Source organism: Struthio camelus, chromosome W, assembly GCF_040807025.1.
Source record: "Struthio camelus isolate bStrCam1 chromosome W, bStrCam1.hap1, whole genome shotgun sequence".
In the NCBI taxonomy this organism is placed as follows: domain Eukaryota; kingdom Metazoa; phylum Chordata; class Aves; order Struthioniformes; family Struthionidae; genus Struthio; species Struthio camelus.
Window position 1 is genome coordinate 59,252,679 of NC_090981.1, and position 23,440 is coordinate 59,276,118.

The window sequence follows — 23,440 nt, forward strand, 5'->3', positions numbered from 1 at the left end:
GTCTGCACTTCAGAAGAATGTGGATGTGTTGGAGAGAGGTCAGAGAAAGCCCATTGAAATGACATGGCAGATGGGAAAGAAACCTGCTTGAGTATGGCTTAATGAGTTCGGCCTAAAGAAGAGAAGAACGAAAGACGTCTTCATCAATGCATATGAGCATTTACCCATGCAGAAGGGACCTGCTGAAAGGGCTTTCTGAGTTTGCTGACAAGAGAATAATGAGTTTCAAAGGCCGGAAATTTAAGTTAGATAAATTCAACCTTAAAATGACATATCATTTACTACCAGGAAGACCAATTCAAAGTTGAAATAGCATAGCGGCGGGTGGGGCTGAAGGACTCACCATCAGATGGAGTTTTGACAAAGAAACTGAGCATTATTCTAAAAGGTATGCTTTGATCCAGCTTTTAAGAAAAGTCCTCCAGCCAACATGTGGTGGTGGGATGGGATCCAGCCCTGCTGTCCATTACTTTCTTCCTTGACCCCAAGAAGAACATTGTCCTCGCCATGTTCAGAAGGCTTGCCTTAAGAGAGTTATCATCAGAGCTTATGCTTTAATGCTTCAGTTGCTCATCTATTGGGATCAGGAAAGAATCCTTTCCTGATGCCTAACCTGCCTCCGGGATTTGTGGGTTTTGCACGTTTGTCATAATCAACAAAGAGTGTCCATAGCTGAAGTCCTCCACTTTGCAGGGCAGGGCATGATTATGCGGTGATACCAAGAGTCCTTTCTGATGCCTGGCCCAAGTGTCTTGTCTTCATGGTCAGGATCCTACACCCTCTGTTAAAGAGAATCTGCCCTAACTCAGACTGCCAAAGACTTCAAGATTTCAATGTCTTTCTATAGCATAAAGTATGAACCGCCCTCTGAAACCATCAGGGTAAAGGGTGCCTAATGAATTTCCTTCCCCTAGAAGTACCTGGGTACGGGATACCTCAGCCTCTCCTATTCTTTACTTGTGCCACTTACATTTTTATTTGGCAATTGCCAGAAAACTAAGTATTTGGCCTAACAAAAGTCTTTAGGCTTGCAATAGGCTGCATATAAGCCAAAATAGTGTGTAATAGGGAGCTGATCTTAATTTTTATGAAATCTTTGGGGTGAAGAGTGTATTAGGAATTTACTACTAATTATTTTTTCTACTATTTGCTTTCTAGATGGCGGGACCCAGGTGTCTTGCACAAAAAGAGAGAGAGAAAAGGCATGCCCCCCCATATAATCGCTTAGGCCCTGCAGGATGACTTTCCCCCTTCAAGAGTGAGCAAGTTTTGTTAACAGTTATTTTCTTTATTCTGAACTCCAATTTAAAGGCTTGATTCCTCAAATAGTCATTGCCAATCATGATGTGTAGTGAGGAACCCTCTCTTCAGCTGTCTGTTCAGGATCAGAACCTTCCAGAGAAACTGTCTGCAAGGGAAGAGAAGCAACTCCCTTGACCATGCCAATTTGATTTCATATTCATCTTGCTATCTTGTCTTCACTATCCCTCCTGGAGAGAAAGTTTCTCTATGTTACTGAGGAGCCAGCTCTCTGAGGAGCTACTTTATCCTTTAGTGCTAAGTGCTCCTGGAGCACCGAGGATGAACAGATTCAACTGATTTGAAGAGTGGCAGGTATGCTGTAGAACGAGGCCTCCAGTGGAGTGGGCAATGCCTTTGAAGCACAGAAGTTAACAGAAAGTTGCAATACATTGTTGTGAAAGCTGCCTGGCTCATTTTCTCCTCTCCCTGTTCCCTCTGAAGCACCCTGAGTATGTCCCATTGGGGTATATCTTTTTTGTAATGATGTCCTTTGGTCAGCCTCAATCAGAGGGCAATAAATAGCTGCTATGCCCTAGATCAGTGCAGCAAGAGCCCTCCTGTGGTCTCAGTGTTCAACCATGACTCCTCAGCTCCTAGAAGTCTCGGAACATGTCCTATCAGATACCAGCTCATCTCTGTCAAAGGTCTGGCCCGGATTTTACACCAATTTAATTCAGTCACAGAGTCATAACAACCCTTACTTTGGATGCAGTCACACCAGTAGAAAAGGGCCCTGTAGCAGCATAGCTCATCCTCCCGATTTTACAAGAAAGCTAGATCAGTACAGATATCTTTACGTGGCATAATTCCAGCCACACGAGGCTTCACAAACCAGATCCATTTCAGATCCAGTAGAACTGGGTGCAGATACCTTTTTCAAAAATCTCAGACTGCCAGTGCTCCGGGTGTGAGTCTGTACTCCTTACCCATCCTTGTGATGGGCAAGTTATATCTGCACAGTGCAAAGAAACAACAGAGGAAAATACATTGACCAGGCAGAAACTGCTTTTCCCTACCCACCTCTTGTGCTAGCAGATGGAGCTGCACACAAAAGCCATCTCTGAATGCTATCACTGATACATTTACTTCTGGAACATGAAGGAAGGCGACTGCTAAGCCCTGCATTTGTGTTAGTGGTGGTCCTGTGAGCAAGGCAGAATACACACCCAACATCCATGACAGCTGCTCTGAACCCTATACTGCAGGCTGCCAACGTAGCCAGAAACTCAGCAATTTCATTCATGCAAAAACAAAACAGAGAGACAGCTCCTCCTGACGGGAATAAAAATTAATTCTAGCCAAACAGCAAAGACACAAATTACGATGACAATATTTCCGTGTTCAGAGGAGACTGTCTTATGCCAGTAAAGTGCCATTAGCATCAGCAACGTGGTATTTGTCCAAACAGATCATTGGTGAGAACTCCAAAAAATGCAGGGAACAGGCCAGGGCCTCTTTGTGAAGAACTCCCCACACTGGAGTGAAAAGGACCCACAGTAAACAGGGATCTTTTGTTTGAAAAACTGTACTTTGGCCAGGAGGACAAATGTGTTACTTGTATCCTGGCAGTGCTGCCAAATCCATGTTGCACAAAAAAATGCTGATGTAGTTATGGCCACCACACATGGACTCCAAAGATCTGGGTTCCTGGCTCCTGGCTCTACTCCAGCTCGTACGTGTCTCCAGGACTATTCACTCTGACCTGGATTCATCTCTCCTCACTTCAGCCATCGAAGAGTCTAGGTGCATCTAGTCTAGGTGCTCTGCCTCTGCTCACTCTCTGAGGAGAGACCACCACTTCCAGAGGGCTATTTAGCTCTTTTGCTTGGACACCATCCTTAGGACAGGACAGGCACCTTCTGGATGTAATGATCTCTCACGACTGACTAAAGGGGAAGCCTAGGGCGGAGACTCAGCTTCTAACTGTTCGCTGGCTACAGCTAGGTGAGATGCACTCTGCCCTCTGCATCTGCTATAAAACTGGGACAAGAAGTCTTCTGAATATCTTGCATACTTAAATGACAAGCCACTGACTTAGGATCTGCCTCTCTCTACATCTCTGTTACACTCGGCACAATGGACCCTGGCACAAGTAATGCAAACAACAACTAATTCTGCACAACCCAAAAAGCACAGATGTCAGGGATTTGCTTAGTGTAATGAGTCAGAGCAATTGTCATAACAGGCTAAGTGGGGAAGTTATCATTCTTGAGCTTATATCTCTCCTTATGTCCCTGGGTAGCAGGGCAGTGGGAAGGCTCTGCCTAATTCCTACACTCCTCTGAGCACAGGAACTGTGAACACAACAAGATTTTGCTCTGCTGTACAAGGCAAGGAGTATCCTGAGCATTCCTCCCTACACTTTCCTTTGCAAAGGCTGATCCTAATCTGCCCTTTAGAATAGCTGCTGCCTGATGAATTAAAGAGATTGTTAGGCCAATTTAGGCTTCTTGGCAAAATGAAAGGAACACTTCCAGGGCTCATATGGAGTGAACTTTAAGAAAAAAAGGTCATTTTAAGACAAAAATGTAGTGTTGCAATATTGCAGGCAGAATATAATCCTCACTAGCATAAACGAAGGCAACCCATCTGTTTTTATTGTCAGAGTAAAGAGAAATACATAAGAACAGCTATTCTGGGCCCACTGGGCCCACTGAAGGCCCCTGTAGCCCACTATACTCTCTCTGAGAGTACTGAGCAACAACTGTTTAAAAAGCATAAGAATTAGGGCAAATATAGGTCTATCCCCATGCACATTCTCAAAGCTTCCAGCAACTTGCAGTTATAAACTTAGTGAATCAGACTTTTGTCCTTGTCCTTTCCAATGGTCATGAGCAAACTGGCCTGCCATGAATTAGTCTCATCCCTTTTGAAATCATGTATACCTTTGTCCTCCAGAGGATGGAGGACAGGCACAAAAGTTCCACAATGTCATCTTGGATCACACTATTCTATTTTAAATTTGCCTTGGTCCGGCTCTTCAACAATTTCATAAGGTATCCCTCATTCTCTGGCTACAGAAAATAGTGAATATTTGACCCCTTTTCACTTTCTCTATGCCACTCTGGATTCTACAGACCCATATCATATCTTCTCCTCCTTGTCTATTTTAAGAGTCCTAGTCTGTTTATTCTCTCTGATACAGAAGTTGTTATATTTATTTCTGCTCATCCTTTTTGCCCCTTTCTGGATCTTTTCCAGTTCTTCCATAGACTAATATATTCCTCTGCAGAGTTCACAACCAGAACTGCATATCACAATCAAGATGTCAGTTTATTATGGAACTTGTTTTCTGTTTTGTGTTCTATTGTTGTTTCTATTGGTGTTTTATATGTTGTTTGCTATTTTGTTTCTATTGTATCCAGAAGTTCTGTCTACTTTTTCTTTCATAGCAATTCCCATCAATATTTGTTCTGCCTTTTTGACTATCGCTGAGCGCTACTGGGTGTTTGAAAAGAAAAACCTACAGTGACTTCAAGATCACTTTCCTGAATAACAATAATTTCCTTGAAGCCCAGTGCTGAGGTTTTTTTATCCTGTGTGCACCACATTTCTGAATAAAGAATTTCATTAGTCATTTTATCACAGCTGAGATCCTTCAACGTCCTTTCAAAAAAAAAAAAAAAAGGTTCCCTTAAAACAAACCCCAAACTACTTGTCCTGTTGGTTCAAAATGTTCGCAACAGATTCTAACTTTTTCAACCCGAATAGCACTAGCAAAAATGTTCAGTTGTAATTTTCAAGTATATGTAAAGCAACTCAAATGTCTGGAGGGCAAAGATGTTCTTATTTGTAGGGCCCCTTCTTTAGCTTCCCCACTCTCTGTTCTCCACAAAGAACTCCTGCGGTTGTGGTGTTTGGGGTAAAAGTCTCAGTGACTAATGGTGCTATCTGCTGTTCTCAAACACTGTTACCTGTAGCAACGTGACTGATTTTCATTTCAGTTTCTACCTATTTCAAGCTAGACAGAGAATTATTATCTACTCTAGAGTCATATTTTATTTAAATAAATAAAAAAACAGTCAAGGAAGAAGGACAACTGTCGTGGTAGAGAGGATGGGGAGACTGAATGGGTCAACATACCTGGTCCCTCTTGCAGATATAATGAGTACCATTCTGCAATCTATTTTGGGATTTTCATGGTTCTTCTGTATTCCCTTTTGCTAACAACACCTGTCTCAAGTAAAGGTGAGGTTTCAAGGTCAACATCCCCTACACGAGAATGCCAGCAACATGACTCTACTCAAACTACCAATAATGGAGAAAAGCAGAGTCTTAGTGAGTCCCAGAGGCATTTTCATGGGTCCTGAGAAATTTATGGAGTCATCTGCTTACAGGATAACAGTGAAAAGTGAATGCAGCCTTGGTGAGGAAACCCCAAGAAAACTTGATGGAATCTTGTCTCAGGTGAGGACTCCTTCCTATAGGAATTTCCCTGGGAGGCAGTGATCCTAGGAGGAAACTACCAGAATGCTGTCCCTGGACGAAAAAGTATTCACTACAGTCAGCACTTCAGTTACAGCCGGAAAGAGAAGAGAGTGGGGAATGCAAGAGCTAAAGCTTATGTGCAGTGACTTTGCTATCTTGTCTGGACAGGAGTAAAGGGGCAGAAGCGACGGCAAGAATTCAGAATATAGCAGTCAGTTTGTCTGTAAGCAACAAGAGTTACCAATCAGGAAGAAAGCAAGGATGTTGACAGAGATCTCAGGTTTAAAAGAATTACATTCAGGGAAGGTGACAGAAAATGGCATTGGATGGCAATGGTATTGTTCTAAGGCACTACTCCATGGATGATCATCACTGCACACGGCCCTTTCAAAGAAAATATTCCCTTGCTGTGCTTGCAACACCTGCTGCAGGGAAGCCACACATGGAAACAGACTGGATATGTTGTAAAAAAATGAGAGAAACTAGCAGTTAAGTGTAACACATATAACAAAACAGCAACAAAATGGTGAGAAAATACTGGCTTGTTAGAATTCTTTTCCATTTCCTGAATGTAAGAGCAGTAATACTAGATACAGATTAATATGGAGAAACACAGGAACCCCTGAACAAATGTTCATAGCTGCTCATAGTTATCCTATGTCCAGTCCTAGATACCCCAGCAGGGGAAGAGTCTCTCACAACATCCAGGCCTGATGTGCCCTACTGGAGATTTTATCCTTTGAGACATCCTGAAAGAAGATGTCCTCTAACAAGAAAGCAATGAGTTTACACTTAGAGAAGTCTCTCAGGATTGGCTTGGGGCAAAACATAACAGATCTGGTCCTTCAGCAGTCAGAAAGGCAAGAGCAGGAAAATGCCAATCAGAGCCCAGGAGGAAAGATAAAAAGGATTGACTGCCGGAGAAGGCAGTCTTTGACCGAAGGGATACTCAGCACTACCATAAGCCAAAAGCCCTGGCTAACACTGCCTATGCCTTTCTGGATGCTTATAAAGGCCTAATCTGGATGCCTTTCTGGATGTTTATAAAGGCCTAATCCCTATCTTGAGTTAAATATCAATCTACCGCTCCAAAATCACTTGAGATCACCTATGAGACGCAATCCACGCCCAGAGTATTATATGATTTAATCTCAATGCACCATCTTAATATTCTGAATATCTCAATAATACTTTCATACTTGTTACTTACAAGAGCCATACCCCACTGCAAAAAGGTCATTGTACTTCGGATTCCTGTAACGAGAAAATTAACATAAGACTGCATTGATTATTAACCACACAGCTCAACAGAAATGCATAGTGTTTCACACATTAACATCAGAGTTCATTCTCACAGGACTGCGTACAGTCAAAGAGTTTGACCCTGTGAACGCACAAGTAAAGCCTGCATGAATAATTTTTCTGGACTCAAGACTCATAAAAGAAACAGAACACCAGAAGACCACAGCAGTACAAGAAAAGGATAAAAAGGGCACAGAGTGAGATGCCACGTCAATCTCCAGCATTGTTCAGCTTGTACACTTCATCATCACTGAAAATTTACTTTTAAAGGTGAGTCCTCAAGGAAGGGAAGAAAGCAGGGATGTGTCAGCTTCCATCACTCAAGGCAAGAATAAAGGAGCTTCTAAACCACAACAGAATAATATTCAATATACTCACTTTCCCTAACCTGTCACTAAATAATGATGGATGTTCAAGAGATAGCTATCAGTTCAATAATTCATGACCACTACCACAGACCAGGAAGGGAAATTCCCTTCCGACCCAGTTGGTGACCAATATATTTGCTGAAGCATAATGACTATGAGCATTTAGCTATCTCTGATGCCTTCTACAGACCCTTTATTGAATGACATCTGCCTTCTTTACTACTGCTATGTGTGAACAGTTACTGTAGGGTTTCCATGGGACAAAGATCAATACTATTGCTGCCCTTGTGCTCACACAACACAAGCGATGGATAAAATTCTGTGACATAAATGTATGTCAAACTTATCTAATGAATGTTTTCTCCAACTTTCTATTCTGCATTGATAAAGTAAAAACACTTCTCTTTTCATTTCTCTTTTTTCACTTGTGCTAATACCCAGGAATGCTAATGTCCTTGCTCTATCCATTAGGAACACTGTCACTAATAACAATGTGAGAACAAAAGTAAATTCAGAAACCTTACTGCATAAGTCAGTTTGGGACTATTTTTCCAAGTCTAGGGCCATCTTTCTGTTATTTCCTGGTGTAAAAATAATAGCAGCACAAAGTAACTATACAAGATGTCTTTTCTCATGATTTTATATCTCATTTTGGTATTATTTTGTAATTGTCACACAACTGCATCCTCCTTTCTTAAAGTTTAATTACTGCAGTGGCTTGAATGGATGTGAGACTTCACTCATACTCTGCCTCTCCACAGACTTTGTTTGGCAAGACACTGAGCTGCAAACAAGTGAGAGGAGGCCTGGACGCCTGGGAGCAGAAAGCAGGAGACGACTATATCAATCTCATGCTCGGTGCATGGACCAAGCCAGCTCCGGAGAGGATCAAGTCTGCTAGAAAGTAAAAGGACTCATACCTGGTGCTGAGAATTATTTCATCATAATAACTACTGCCTCAGAAAAAGAGAGCTGATTTGAAAGTATCAGTGATAGTTTCTGGACTAGATACAAAAGTGGACTGTAGGACACGTGGCTACTACCCTGAACTGTGCAAGATCTTGATGCACAATAACTATTGTTGTCTGCACAAATACCTTCATACGGCCATGAATAAACAGAGTACTCTTCTTGGAGCAGCACTTTAAATGTGTCACTGTCATGCATAAAGGTCTTGTCTGGTATCAGTGTTTCAGCATCTTATAGCCTATGGTGATACCTGACTGACGCATGCAACACTAGCATTTCCCTTTCTACTGCTTTACTTTTCATTCTGTGATGATACTTTTCAAAAATATATTCACTGTCCCTTCTCCTGCCCTAGGCCATGCAGGATTGATTCTTACTGAATATTCCCCAAAGCTAGGACATGTTTCTCCCAGCTTGCTCAAGAAGGGACTCCTATTTGCTCTGCTAACTGCACTTGCTTTGCCCTAATACTGTGCACAGAGCCTGCTGTGTCTTCAGCTTTTGCTGAAAGGTGCAAGCCTGGCACCATTCATTCTCACAGAAGGTGCTTTCCATCCAGAAGCACCCGGCATGCTTAAGTGCTGCCAAAAGTAGCTGACTGTAATTATTTAAAACAGTGTTCCCAGAGAAACAAGCGCTGCCTTGTAAGGTGGTATGACATTCAATTCCATTCCTCCGCAGACCAGTAGAGAGCAAGTTTGCAATACAAAGACTTACCAGGAGATGGCAGTAACTGCAAGTCTCTTGGTTTTCTCATACTGGAACTTCCAGAGCGGGAGAAGGGTTCCCTGCTGGTCTCTGTATTCATCGGAGGCATCCTCAAAATATTTAAAATCTAAAAACAAAAATCAAAGAATAAGTCCTGGTGTATAAAGGTGGAATAAAACAGCATGGTGCAGAGCCAAGGAAGCTTTAGAAAGGGCTCTGTCATTCCTGACAGCTTCTCTACGACTCAGTTGTTTGTATAATGACTGCTTCAGTCCTGGAGTCTTAACCTCAAAACAGCACCTAAGCCCTGTAAATGCGTTTTACCAAGCACCAAGTCGTTGCAGCAAAAAGCTTATAGTCCAAAAGCAGACACAGGCTGAAAAAGAAAGCAGAAGCCCAGAGCAAGGAGCAACGTGTCCAAGGCCAGTGGGGCTGTGGGAAGGCTAAGCCTATAAGCCAAGTTCCCAAACCACAGTTCAGAGGCCAGAGGATGGGACACTGAGTCAAAAGATCTCATTCTTCTGGGGACACCTAGAATCATCTGACCACTAGTTTCTCTGCTTGTGTATGTCACCAAGGCACAGACTGCCATATACACATCAAAGGATGAGGGATTCCTGCTTGGAAGAATGAAAAAGCTGTGGACACAGAAAAGCAGTGTAGAGAAAAATGCTCTGGTCAAGTGAGTAGACACAGCTATCCGTTTCCTGGTACTCTGCATACACAGGCCAGCATGAGTGCACACTGGCCTTTTGGGAGGGAGCTGAATAAAGGTAGCAGCATCCTTGCAAAATGGCATAGACATGTGTCCCCATGGCTGGGAGCTGCATGGCAGCCAGGGGGCTGCTCTGCACTGGCTACTTAGTCACCACAGCCTCTGACCAGGAGGGAATGTGCCCTAGGGGGCTACGCTGAGCTGATGCCTATCAGCTGGCCCTGCTGGCCCCAGTCTGCTCAGAGCAAGGCTGATGTGGCATGCCCTTTAAATGACTGGGGTCTGCTGTTTTGTTGTTCTTGCGTAAGTCACCAGGTTGCTAGCCCTGCTCATTTTGGCTCCATTTTCCAACTGTTCAGCAGAGGCAAGACATTTGAGATACCAACATGCTATACGGTAACAAACCAGTTGCTTGCATAAAGACGCCAACTGTGCCCTAATCTTCCATTGCTAATTTCTGCCTGGGTATAATTTGGTGAAATCTTTGGCCTGCTTCCTTTACTACAAGCTGACTTCTCCAAAAGAGCTGTTGTGACCCTTGCTACAGTTGTGGCCACTCATCTGCAGGAGTACTGGCTTGAGTGCAAACAATGTCTCCTAGCAGGCCTGTACCTTGTGCGATGTCATCGAATGTGTTCTGATTCACCATCCGCTCCATTATTTTGGCAGCCTTTGAGACCTTGGTTATATCATCACCCTGTTGAAAAGAAAAACAAGAAAGAAAAAATGTATATCCCACGTGTTTATAAGTCCTCCAGGCCTTGTCTGACTGGAAAACTCTTCAGTACTTTGATCTTTACTCGAATACAGGATAACCTGAAGCTCCTCACACCAGCACCCAATGGTAAGGGCACTTGAATTAAGGCAATCGCTTTATTTGAAGTTTAGCAAGCTCCCATTCTTCAGCTGAACTGCAGTAACTTCAATACTTGCTCCTGATTTAGCGCAATTGCAAGGTGTTTGTCTAAACCTCAGTGCAAATTGTTTGAACCCGTCTTCCTTAGTCCATCACATCTACCTCATGGTGGAATGAGCTAAAAGCACACACATGATCCCTCCCCCATCTCATTTGGTAATAGTTCATTAGTGTCAGTGACACAACCATATTTGACCACGTATCAGCATCCTCTGGTCTCTGTCTGAAGACCTTTAGGGTCTCATGTGTTAAGTAAAGATCAAAGGATTTAGGAGCCCTTCAGTTAATCACTGGTAATTCCAACCAGTTGCTGGTTGGAACTGGTAGTTCCAACCAGTATATGCAATTCTGATGCATATACGCAGATCAATAAGATCATACAGTATATAATAAACATGCAAAAGGCAGTGCGTTGTCCAGCTCTTGTGGAAAGTCAAGAAGAATTCAGCTCCTGCTTGGTTTGACTCCTGTGAAAAATCCCATCTTCCTAGCCTGGGGCCACTACAAGTGGCAAACTTGCATGTGGGAAGGTATGTAGGCCAGATTTCGCAGATAGTTAAGGGGCAGTTATGTGAGAAATGTCCAAACTTCAAAAATAATTAAAGGGAAGTACTGGGGAAGTTTTGGGGAGTGACACCTTGCAAAGCCAGCAGTGCCTAGGCAACTGTATCAGTAATATCATGGAAGGCCAAGAATGCCTAGGTTAACCATGTCAAAAATACCAAATTGGGGTACGGGCATAAGAAAAATGTGACCAAAAGGGAAAAAGTAATGAGGGGTAGGTTGTTCATTTGGAAGGAGACAAGAGTGGAGAAAGGGAATGATCCAGGTGGATGAGGGAAAAACAAGCATGGAGAAGTGGGGAGAAGGGGATATAAAAGGGGCTGTTCAAGTATAAGCAGGTGGCTGGACAGTGTGCTTGCCTGACTAAGCTGCGTGCCTGATCACCCCAGTCTCATTCTATCTCCTTATTAAAGTCTATTCCTAACTATTTTCTATGTGAGTGTGCTCTCTATCCTATGTGTGTGCATATGCAATCACAGGTAAACTCCAAGCTGGATTAGCCAGCAAGTAGAACAAGAGGTCTGGGTGCCAGCAACTGGAGGGACCAGGACCTGGGAGCCAGCCACTGGATAGATGAAGTGTCCAGGCTAGCTACTGGCAGGATCTCTCTGTGCACGTGACATTAGTGAACTTCTATCCTGATCAGCTGAACAGAAGGAACAGGATGCAGTTATTTATGTTGCTCATGGTTATGTGAGTGCTGTTTGTGCTTACATGGGTTCTGGTAAAGGCACTGCTCTCCGTCTGGGTTCATCTGTGTCACCGGTCATGTTACTATTGTATGCATGTATATATCTGCATGTTTGGGGTACCTGCTTGGCATTGCTACTTAAGAACATTACCCTTTCTGGAGCAGTCCAAGCTCTGTGGCTCTGACCTGTTTAAAAGCTCTCAAACTGTGCTAGGCCATGAAGATGACACCAGCTCAGCTCTTGCACAATGATGTGAGAATGCCAAGGGCACACACAGCGCACCGACAGCATGCTACTCCAAAGACCTAAGTCACCATCTACTACCACTGCCCCAAAGCCCCATCAGTGTCTCAAAGCCTTCCATCTACAAACCACTTTTAGGGCCTTATGGCTGCCAGCATAATATGCTTTCCTTGTGAAATGAAACTTGAGGACACTAAAAAGAAATCCATTATCCCTGGCAGGGTCCAGAGAGTGTCCTGAATGTGGAAAGAAACCATGAAATGACTTGCTGAAGATTATACTACACAGTCCCAGTGAGAACTAAGAACATGACTCTGAATCACATGCATCCCAGCCCTTTGGGGACTTTGCACAGACTCAAGGGAGACAAACAGTCCTACTTCACCAAGGAACTACATAAAAAGAACAAGACGAAGAAAAAAATCCCAATTCTATGAACTGCAACACCTTTTATAAATCCACAGTTTGCTCACATCTTCAATCCTGCACGCAGGCTTGCTTCCCCACCGAAATAGAACTTGGAAAAGTTCAGAGAAGGGCAACAAGGATGATGTAAAATCTGGAACAGTTTCTGTACCAGGAAGAACTGAGTAAAAAAAATGACAGATCTCTTAAAAAAAAAAAAGACAGATCGGTGGAACTTCTTCCAGAGGGTGTTGTAGACACAAGAATTACAGAGGTTCAAGGGAGACTGAACAAGTACTTCCATCCATGTGCCAAACCACATCAGGCTTGAAAAATCACTGAAAATAGTTGAAGGCTGGACGAATATTTGGCGGGAGGGGGAGGAGGAGGGAGGATGATATACGCTTGCTCTGTTCTTACCACACCCTACACATTCACTTGTGGTCACTGCTGGAAGCAGACTACTGGGCTTGCGCTTTGATCTGAATCAGTATGGCCATTCTCACGTTCTTCAGGTTTTCCCTGGGTTTGCGGGAGGAGTTCTGGCGAACCGCACAGAGAATTTGCTATAACGTTCAGAATTTAAGAAAGCACAGGAAGAGAGGTTTTCACATTTTAATCCAGTTTGCTTTTCTTCAAAATGTTCCTTAGACATTAGGACTTCATAATTATTAAGAGAAATGAAAGAGGGAGAGAAAGAGGATGTTTCAAACATCCCAAGCAGAAATCAATACTCTCAATTGCTGAGATGTCACTCTTTTGACTTTTAGGTTGCCATTATTGCTTCTGCCATGAAAGGACCTGTCATTCTCTAAAACACTTCCTAAAAAACCGATTCACCTGTGCCAACACTTGTCCAGCAATATTGGCATCACAACTATAAAAATGTCATTGGTTGCTACCAGTACATTACTCTTGAGTAAGCTTAATTGACAGAGGTTAAATGTTGGAAAGGTTACAATATGATTCAAGAAAAGAAAAGAGCAATAACAACTTTTCTCTCCAACACAGTAAAAGTCATAGTTACAAGGTATAAGGAAAAGATATCCTGGAGTCCTATTTGTTCATCAGGTGTGTTAAGTAGCTAAGCTGCCTTCCGTTCACCTACTGTTCACCACTTTGTAGGTAAAAATTTCTCCTTCCTTTAACATGCATGCACTACTGGAAGGAGCTGTGGAAGAATGGCAGTGCTGTCCCCTATAGACGCAAGCAGTTGTAGCTCTTCTTCTCTTTTATGTCCAAGGAAACTTGCACTCCAAATACTCCAAATACTCCAAATTTTCAACGAGACACGTCATTCTGGAGTGAAGACCAAAAGATAAGGCTTATTTTATTGTGTTCTCAAAGATGCATGCTAAAACCTGCATCATCTATAACAGTCTTTCTTTTTTTTCTTTTTGTAAGTAGGAAACAGTCTTACCTTAAAAAAAAAAACTGTAAATACAGGAACAATATATTATTCAATGGAATTTTTTTCTGCAGTGCAGGAAACTGTCCAGATAAACTGAAAGAATTTTAAGTCAGCTTTCTTATTAGCTAGCTGGGCAGCTAGCAATGCAGCCATGAATAACTACAGTTTTGGCATTAAACTAGATCAGAGTAAGTTATTTTCTCATTGGATCATGTGCTATTTTGGGTTTGATTTATTCTGCATTTTACTGAAATATATCTTCAGTGGAAGTGACAGGCCTAATTTATCTTTTTTAAGATTTGTCTGAAACTGATTTTTATTTTGTGGGCCAACCCTTGGCTAGACAGCCAAATGTAACGAGAGCTCATCAACTAACAGATTTGTTTCATTTATTTCGGTGCCTAAGTAATTTTTAGAACAGCAATAATGTTAATGGAGTCCTATGTCAATATGGATAACAGGCTGGTACTTTGAAAATAAATGTCTTGGTCTTGCTCTACTATTCATTAACGCTAATTGCTTCACATTTGCCTCTCAGCAGCTGGACAGTTGCAATGTGTAACTCCAATAGACTGAAGCATGAAACAAGCTCTGCTGATGCATAAATGCACATCCAGAAGACAAATCCCATCCTACAACCAATACAATAATTGCCTGTACCTCTGGCAAAAGGTATACTGCTACTAGGAGAAGTCCCTGCTTTCAAAGAAAAAAGCATAGTATAATTGTGTTGTCACCAGCTAACACCTTCACACACTACAAACATCCACTGTAAATCACAAAGAATGTCCCCTAGGTTGAATGCTGTCAAGCAGTTGTTCATTTTCAGAATTGTTCTCATCTGTTCGTTTTCACTACTTGCTCTTAATAGTGATACTCTGCAAACAGCAGAATGAAGACAAGGGAATTGGTAACAACTCATCCACTCCCCAAGATGAACAATTATGTGAAGATTAAATGCACTCAGATTTCAGTTGTTATTTCAAAAATAACTCGTGGTCATCCAGGAGCTTCCAAACGATAATTATGACCCTGTGGGCCAGGTTATCTCAGTGGGCATATCTCAGAGTTAACTGTACTGCTATAGTGAGATGCACAGGTCAGGCAGGACCTGAGATTATCACCAATCACATGATTCAGGAATGAGCATTTCTGCGTTAAGTCTAAGTTTTGTTTGGACTTTTAAAGAAACCTTTCAACCGCTTCTGCTTCAGAGGGGTTGAGAGAAGACGCTGCTTCTGGTACACTACTGTGACAGAGCACACACGAAAGAGGGCTGGAAGACACTTCTAGGGTAACATTGGGTTACTGGTTCCAGATCCTCCCTAGCACAGGCAGATGAGGCATATTTTCTCTCCTTCACAGTCTCCGTGAACTCCCTCCTGGAACTTGGGAGAATTTGTCCCTGTCCCAGTGCAATAAGTTCCAGATTTAACATATTCATAAATGCTTCATATCTATTTGTACTTCTGTCACACTGTCCTCAGTCTTAATAATTCTTTTCCCTCTCTGGAATCTCAGACTCTCTGGTATCTCAGGTTCCCTCTCCACCTTTGCACTAGCAATAAAATAAGCCAAGTGTTTTTAGTTGCTTCTTGTGTTCAAGCTTTCAATTCCTTATATTCTTTCCCATACCTGTTAAGGTTTGTAATCTATCTATCTATACCTATTTATGAAAACAGATATTTTAGGTGACCAAAATTATACTTCCCTGCACTATTCTAGATGAGTTCCCCCAGCATCTTGCATAACAGAAATAACGTTTCTCTGCCATCCCTCACAGAACATATTCTAGCAATGTACTTGCCTTTTTTATAGACATGTCACAACTCACCAACTGACAGTCATGTTTCTTGCTGTCACTTCAAACAGTAAGCCCTCACCTTGTCAAAGATTTTTTAATCAATCCTACAATGCACAGCCTTCCTCTCCAGTAGTCCCTTCCAACCTGTACTAATAACCATCTTTCCTATTTATCTAATCATTTCCCAAAATATATTATAGCAATAGCTTGACAGAACTTCAGGTGGATTAGCTTTACCATACTTTCCTTATTCAGGAAAACCTTAACTGTTCTCTTACCAAAGAGATGAGATTATTCGGACACAGCCTACCTTTGGTAAACTCACGTGCTATTTTATGCCATTTCAGATTTACTACCAAGTCTCTAATTATTCTTTCCCTCCAAATTAATTCTAATAGTAAAAGCCACATTATTGGAACCATTTTTACTCTTTCTACATATAATCTATCTTTGTTACTCTCCAATTGCATAGTTCCACTCCTCTTTTGATAGATTTGTTAAAGATCCATACTATTAGACTTCATCGATTTCATTTCCTGTAGTCTCAGGGTAAGAGGAGCTAGTTTTCACCAGTGTAAGTGCTTTAAGCCCTTGGGATGTTGATTGCTGCCTCTCGCCACTGCATCCTTGATTTCAGCCCTTCGCGCAGACCAGCCACACCTCCTGCCTGATGTTCCACAGTTCTCCTTCAGCAATGGTCAAAGGCAGGATGCCCTCAGCAAGCGTTTAGCTGGAATGTCTCTGTTACAACTACTATGCGCAGCCCAAAATATGTAAGATATGAGTTGGCAGTTCCACAAAACCCATTTTCCCATTTGCTGACTTGAGACTAGAGGTACAGATTTTGACACTATTGACCTTTATTTCCATAGGCTTACACACGAGCAGATGTAATACCTGCTACAAGTCAGATTCTAGCCTTGGATTACGTCAAGTTGCATGTCTCCAATGTTAACGACTGGGAAATTCAGCAGGCTTTTCACACGCTTCAAGTTCACTCAGCAGCCTCACAATCAGTCTCAATTATGGAGACTGGCTCTGCACAAAGAAGCTTTTCCTTTCACTTTTCCAGCATCCTGACTTTTTAGTTTCCCTGCAATCCCCCTGGAAAGCACCAAAGGGAGGATCACGGGTGCATGGTTTTCAGCTTCTCATTGTTGTCAGTGGAGCATGCAGCAGCCTGTTACAATGTAGCTTCACCAGTAGAATTCTTATTTCATTTTAACGATCAGCTTTTAGCAATCCATCCATTAGGCCCATAATTATATTGCTGACTTCAGGCTTAATTCTCCAACGCTTACTCAGGTGAAAGACTTATTAGTTTTAGAAGGAACTGTGAATTTCAATGGCACAGTTCACACAAAGAAGCCTGTCAGAATATGTTCCTGGTTTGTTTACACCAAGAGGCTGTTGATGGCAGAGCAATAGTGGGGTAGCTAAACCAGCAAAATCCTCTACTGCCACCTCAGCTGTATTGGTATAAAAGTGCTTATACTCCTACAGTTAGAGCCATTTTTAGGAGCCAGCATATATTATAGAGGTACATCATAGTTACAGTGACATAACTACACCTATTCAAGCAGCAAGCTAAGATTTGACTTCCATGTTTTTATATCATAGCTTTCATTGCATCTAGCTCCAATCATTACAAAAACTACTTCAGTTTGTCTTCTAAATGGTTTAACTTGGATAGACTAAGGGGAAGAAAAGAACTGCCCATAATTCTGTACAGATCAAATCCTGATGAAAGCTTCCTGAACTCCCTGAAAACATTCTGGAACGTGAAGCAAATCTTTAGAGGTTGCTATATTTTTTTCCCAGTGCTTGAAGTGGGATGACATTTTTAAGATGGGATCATTGCTGTGGCATGCCTGCAGGGCACTGCTAGGCTACTCTGATGGAGCAGCCTGAATTAGGAACCAGTATCAGCCTAGCAGCAAGCTCACAGCACCAGCTGAGTTACAAGCTTGGCACAAGTTATGATACCTGCTACTCAGAAAAGCCAGACTAGTGGGGGCTGCTGGGGTGCAGCAGCCCTTGCCATTCATCCTGCCGCTCTAGAGGGTTCAGGGTGCCTGACCTCTCGTGATGATCGCAATACCATGGCTGAGATATCATTTTGCTGTGTAACTACTTAATTACAGCACTTCGAACATTGGGCAGAGACGTTTCTGACGCTGTCCAACTAAATGAATAAATGATGCATCAAAGATCCGGCCCCCCTCTCACCTGGTCAAGCCTCTTAGAATGACTCTTCAATTCTGAGTATGCAGGCTTAGATTTCAATAATTAAAAAGTAATTATTAATAAATTGTATATAAATTATAATATATATATAGCATATAGATCATTATAAATGATAATTATACAACATTATACCAAAAATACTAAAAATAGTCAAATGTGTTATGCTGCTTTAGTAACACCTTGAAAGGATCACAAATTTCTTTGACTTTCAAATCGGAAAACAGCTAAATCCCTTAGAACTCCTTGAAAACTCATACTCATACTTATTTCATCCTTGTATCCCTCACGTGCTAGTCAAAAACGGAACGTGATAATGCACATCACAGTAAAGCCACAAACCTCATTTGGAAATCAAATTTGAAGTCAAGATGATGGCATCACACTGTTTTGCATTCTCATAAAAAATACAGTAACTCGAAAAAGGAAAACCTGTTTGGGAAATACAGTTCCGGGCAAAAAATAATTTCTGCATTTCTTAGGTCTGTTACTTGCCAGCTGAGAGAACTAGTTACACAACCCACATGAGCTCCTGAATTTCACCTAACGTGCACTATGGATGCAACCACTAACAGTCTGAGTAAGCATCTCCCAGTATTATGAAATGTGCACATGGCAGTACCTGCGACTCCAGGGAGGTTAACATTCTTCCTCTCTTCTTCTCTTCTTTCTTTCCTACATGAGCTCTTGGTTTTTCTTTCTCTTTTGACTTTTCCATTTTCTGAAGCTCCTCCACATAGGCATCATAGATCTCCCACTGAGAGACAGATAGAGGCAGGGCTTATAGAGACCTGATTATACTCTGGAAAACAAACATCTGCACCATCACAAAAACATTACAGTGTTCACAACAGTAACACTGCCCCTGGAATCGGTCTGGAATCAGTCAAAAGACAGTGGGCTTGTTGCTTGCACAAAAAATGAAGGATTGCACCCCAGTATTTTTAAAGCTTCATGGGGCATGCCTTATTTTTTGAGAAGACAGTATTGCTTTCTTAACTATTTCCTTAACCCAACTGCCTTCTTGGTGCTTTGCATCTAAATCTTTTCTGTTAGCCCTGTTCGGCTATTTGACCAGTGTTTAACAGGAAACATGCATCAAAGATCTGCTTCATGACATTTCTCGTGTGGTGTTGAAAAATTGTATTGTAGCTGCTTAACACAATCTAAATCTTGGACTCTTAATTCTGAAGCATATGATCAAATGCAAACTGAGAGCAGTTTCACATCTTCTGCTCTGCCACACACCAGAAATGTCTTACTTGAGTAGATTTGTAAGTAATTTTTCCACATGAGAATTATTCATTTGTATTAGAGGGCTAGTATGGTAGGAAGCAGATAGGTTACTTTCAGAACAATGAAAAGATAAATCTAATTTTGACATATCAGCTTTGGAGAGGAAGTATGACTCAAACACAAATGGAAGATTAAAACATTGGCATAAAGAAAGATAGCATAAATTGTCATCAAAAAAACTGTACTGTGTTAAAAACTATAATATAGGTGGCAATGGGAAGGAAGGATGTTCCAAACATCACGGAAAGGATAAAGAAGATGTGATGAGAAGAGTGGGAGAAGGAGCAGAACAGACAACTTTGGAAGAGTAATATGTAAGCGTAAGGAAGAAAAAGAAGGAAGAAGAGTTGAGGAAAAAAGAGCTTTTGTTAAGATATTCATTTATATTTATTCAAATATTCAAAAGAATAAAAAGAAAACAAGGGAAAACTTCCTCTTAGTTTTCAGGCATTTTCATGCAAAATTTCAGCAACAGTTTCTTATCTTAATAGTTCTATTTCTCAAGCTTTCAGGTCATCTTACTGTCAGAAAGAAATCAAAGGAAACTCCAGCCGGACGGAGAGAAGATCTTAGGCCAATTATTCTGTGATTTCAAGTTCAGAAATAGACTGGGTTACAGTTTTCAGCTTAACAGAGACACTCCCCCTCTCCTTTCCTATCACCTTCCTGCAATGTAATTTTAAAAGCTGTTGTACCAGTTTACCACAGGAACACCCAGGTAATACTTTCTCTTGTGGTAAACTGGTACAAAAATTAAAGTTTGACCCAATGTTCATATCAGTGACAAACACAAATACATTTTGGGAGTATCTGTGAGAAGCAGCAGAATTGGCTGGATTTCCTTTCCAGTGAAAGCTATGGCATATTTGACGCGTAAAATGCCACGGTAAATAATTTTTTTACATTTTTAAGAGACGGAAGAAATACTGCATAACAATTTTGGAATAGTTCTTCCTCATGAATAAATAGGCACATTCCCACTACCTAAAATGGAGCTAAGTCTAATTCAACAGGCTGAGAGTGGGCCTTCCATGTGTCTTGTGCTCTAGTTCTCATTGTGTTTGGCTCCAGCTTTTAGAAACCTGTTGTCTGCTCTCCCAAGATGGTTCAACTTGGACAAAATAAAAAAGCCAGTTCTGCATATATCAAGTTCTTGACCATATTCCTGAAAACTCCACGAACCCCTGTGAACTCCCTGCTGTATGAAATCTTCAGAAGTCTCTATTCCATATGTGCAGCGCTCAAAGTGGAGGTACTATGGAGTCACTCTTTTTTTCTTATTTTATTGCTCCATATGGGGAGACCCCATTGATCCTGCCTCTTAAGGAACCAGCTGACCAGAGGTATCCTGCAGCTGACCACCTGCTGAATGCGGGATCACTGCTCCTCCTCAGTGACCAGGAGCTATGAGACCCCACCATGCAGTGACAGAAGATCTTCAATGGCAGGGCGGTATCTACCCCAGTGAGAGCTGTGTCCCAACAGAAGTCAGTGTCTGTGAGAGGCAGTTGCAGTTGTGTCCCTGTTTCCGCAGGGTTCAACAGGAACCAAGCTCTTGCTGAGCCCAGAACCACTCCCTCACCAGGGTTTCCCCGTTCCCACTCCTTTGAGACGCTATAAAACAGGCTGGCCAGGCTGGCTGCTGAGACATAACTCAATAAAAAGGGGCTCGCACCTTAGAGAGATCCACCATCAGCAGGTTCCCCAATTAAGGCAGGGAACAGGGCCACACTAGTTTGTTCTCAGATTTAAACCAGAGGTCAAAGCCACAGTATCTGAGCACAATCCAGCGCAAGGAATACAAACATGACAACTTTGTTTCTCCTTTCTCTTACCTCTTTCTCCTAAGTATATGCTAAAAGAGCTTACAAAGTCAAAAACAGATACCTGGTTAGCAGTGGCTGAAAAATTTTTACAAGGTGTAGGCTCCGATTGACACGCTCTGTCCTGAATAAAGAAAAAGCATAAAGAAGTGCAATCATACCGTTAACATGCTGAAACTCTTTGCAGTGACGTAGTCCTAGCTGTGGAAACTAACTTCTCACAAAATTTAGTTAGAATAATACAGAACTTGCATTAATTCAGCATCCAAACGGCTCCTAAAGCACTGCACAAATGTTATTACGGGTTGTACAACTACAAATAGATTGTCTTATAGACCAAAAGAGGCTGATTTTTTCCCAACATTATTAAAATATTTAACTGCAGTATTTCATTTTGAAAGTGTTAAAATGGTTTGCATCAGCTCTACCATTTGAAACATTGTGCTACTTGCTATAGTATGCGATCAGATTTAAAACGTTTTGACCTATATATTAAAATTCCAGCCGGATACATCAGAGTCAAAACAAAAGAGTTGAACAGATTCATTACCTTTAAACAAAACATTTGATCTTAGTGAAATAATATTTCCATCACCCTTTCATCAAATATCGGAATAAAATTAATGTAACTATGAAACACTTTCATTTCATGGAACAGTGTTTTCTTTCAGAAAACTGTTGTGTCAGGACAATTTTAAGAAGCTGCCTGTAGCATTTCACTGGCCTGTGAAATGCAGCAGTCTGAGAGGTGGAAATTGCACATCCTTCACAGTGCACAACAGTACTTCACAGCTATTTAAGGGCTAGATTCTGCTTTCAAAGGCATTCAAGCATTTTTCAGTAATATCAATGGGAAAGGAATATGCAGAACTCAGGAAAGAGAAACAGCAAATTCTGTGGCCATTACAGGGATTTTAAAAGATGTAGAATCTGAGCTCAGACTTTGGAGTAAGCAACTCACAACTGTACAAACTCTCCTTAGATCCTCCATCTCTACTAGGGACTCCTCTTCTAGGAGACAGTAGCTCCAGTGACATAGTAACTCTCAGATTTCTCCTAGCTCGTCAGTCTTACAGGGATCTCACCTTAGATGGAATGGCTGCAAGCAGGCAAGCAGGCTCTCTGGGGAAGCTGTATAGAGAATGGACTCCATGGCAGCAGGGGAAACAGGAGAATTTTCGCTTTGAAACATGTATCTCAGATTCAGAGGAAGCTGCTGTATGAGCTCTCAGATGGGGGCAAACATCACTGGTACTATTCTATCGGAGGGCCCTGTGAAGACACGCTCCCTGGAATGGCCGTAGACTCAGCAAAAGGTGTGGGGAACATCAGGTTTCGGGTCTTTACTGACGACAAAGCGCAGGCATGGAGTGGGAAGGGAGATGTACTGTGTAGCAGCAGTTAACATCTGTCACACTTACACAAGCCTGATACTGTAGCAGCTGAGCTTAACACAAACTTTAACACCTTTATCTTTACAGTCCTCTTGTTAAATGACAAATGGGTGCTTATATCCCTGCTCTGTAGTTAAGAATCGAAGTACAAGGTTGAAGCACAGGGAGGTCTGTGGCAAAAGAAAAATTAACCCAGGGATCCCAAGCCTTCAGCTACTGCCCTAACCATTGCTCTATCCTTCTTCTTTTTCAGATAAGAAAATAGATATGAAAAATGCTATATCCAAGTAGAGGTGTAAAGATTTACAGTGGCACCAAAACCTCTTGTAGGCTTGACCTCTTGAACCAAGAGTCCATGAGGCAAGGATTTTTTTGTCGCCGTTTTCACCACCCCAAATGTTTTACCATAGTTAGTCACTGTTTTTTTCCAGAATCGGCAGGGATTACAGGATATGACATAAAAACAGATGCTCTACAGATCCTCCCCAAGGAAGCCTCCTCCCAGTCACTGAAGGAATGGCAGAGGCAGCATACCCGCAAGGGGTTGTTGAGTGTCTTTGAGGCTCTCTCGATGAAGTTGAACTGGTTCGCAAGCTTGCGCTCCTTTGGTTTTGGGGGAGGAGGCTTTTCGGCCTCTGCTGCTTCAGCCACTTCTGCTGTTCCTGCCTCCTCTGCCTCTTCCTCCCCTGCAGCCTGCAAGAGAGTAGAGTAGAAACCCTGCACCGAAAGAATCAGACATCTCTTTCCCTCTTCAGAAGGTCTTTATCTCAGACAGCTGGATTTCTGCTCTCTAGCAGAGGAAATTGTTATTGAAGATTGAGGGGTCAGTAGTGAAACAGACAAATAAGTGAATGTG

At 41.9% G+C, this 23,440-nt stretch overlaps 1 protein-coding gene across 1 annotated transcript in view; it reads right to left on the reverse strand.

The window, feature by feature from the left end:
• Positions 1 to 23,440, reverse strand: part of LOC104152015 (dynein axonemal intermediate chain 1) — a 150,311-nt gene that overhangs the window by 107,064 nt on the left and 19,807 nt on the right. Inside the window, exons 7-12 of the mRNA XM_068925801.1 lie at positions 23,119 to 23,277; positions 21,255 to 21,314; positions 18,694 to 18,828; positions 10,405 to 10,489; positions 9,087 to 9,204; positions 6,941 to 6,984 (exon numbers count right to left, since the gene is read on the reverse strand). Of these exons, the coding sequence (XP_068781902.1) occupies positions 6,941 to 6,984; positions 9,087 to 9,204; positions 10,405 to 10,489; positions 18,694 to 18,828; positions 21,255 to 21,314; positions 23,119 to 23,277 (601 nt within the window). The remainder of the gene's footprint in view (positions 1 to 6,940; positions 6,985 to 9,086; positions 9,205 to 10,404; positions 10,490 to 18,693; positions 18,829 to 21,254; positions 21,315 to 23,118; positions 23,278 to 23,440) is intronic.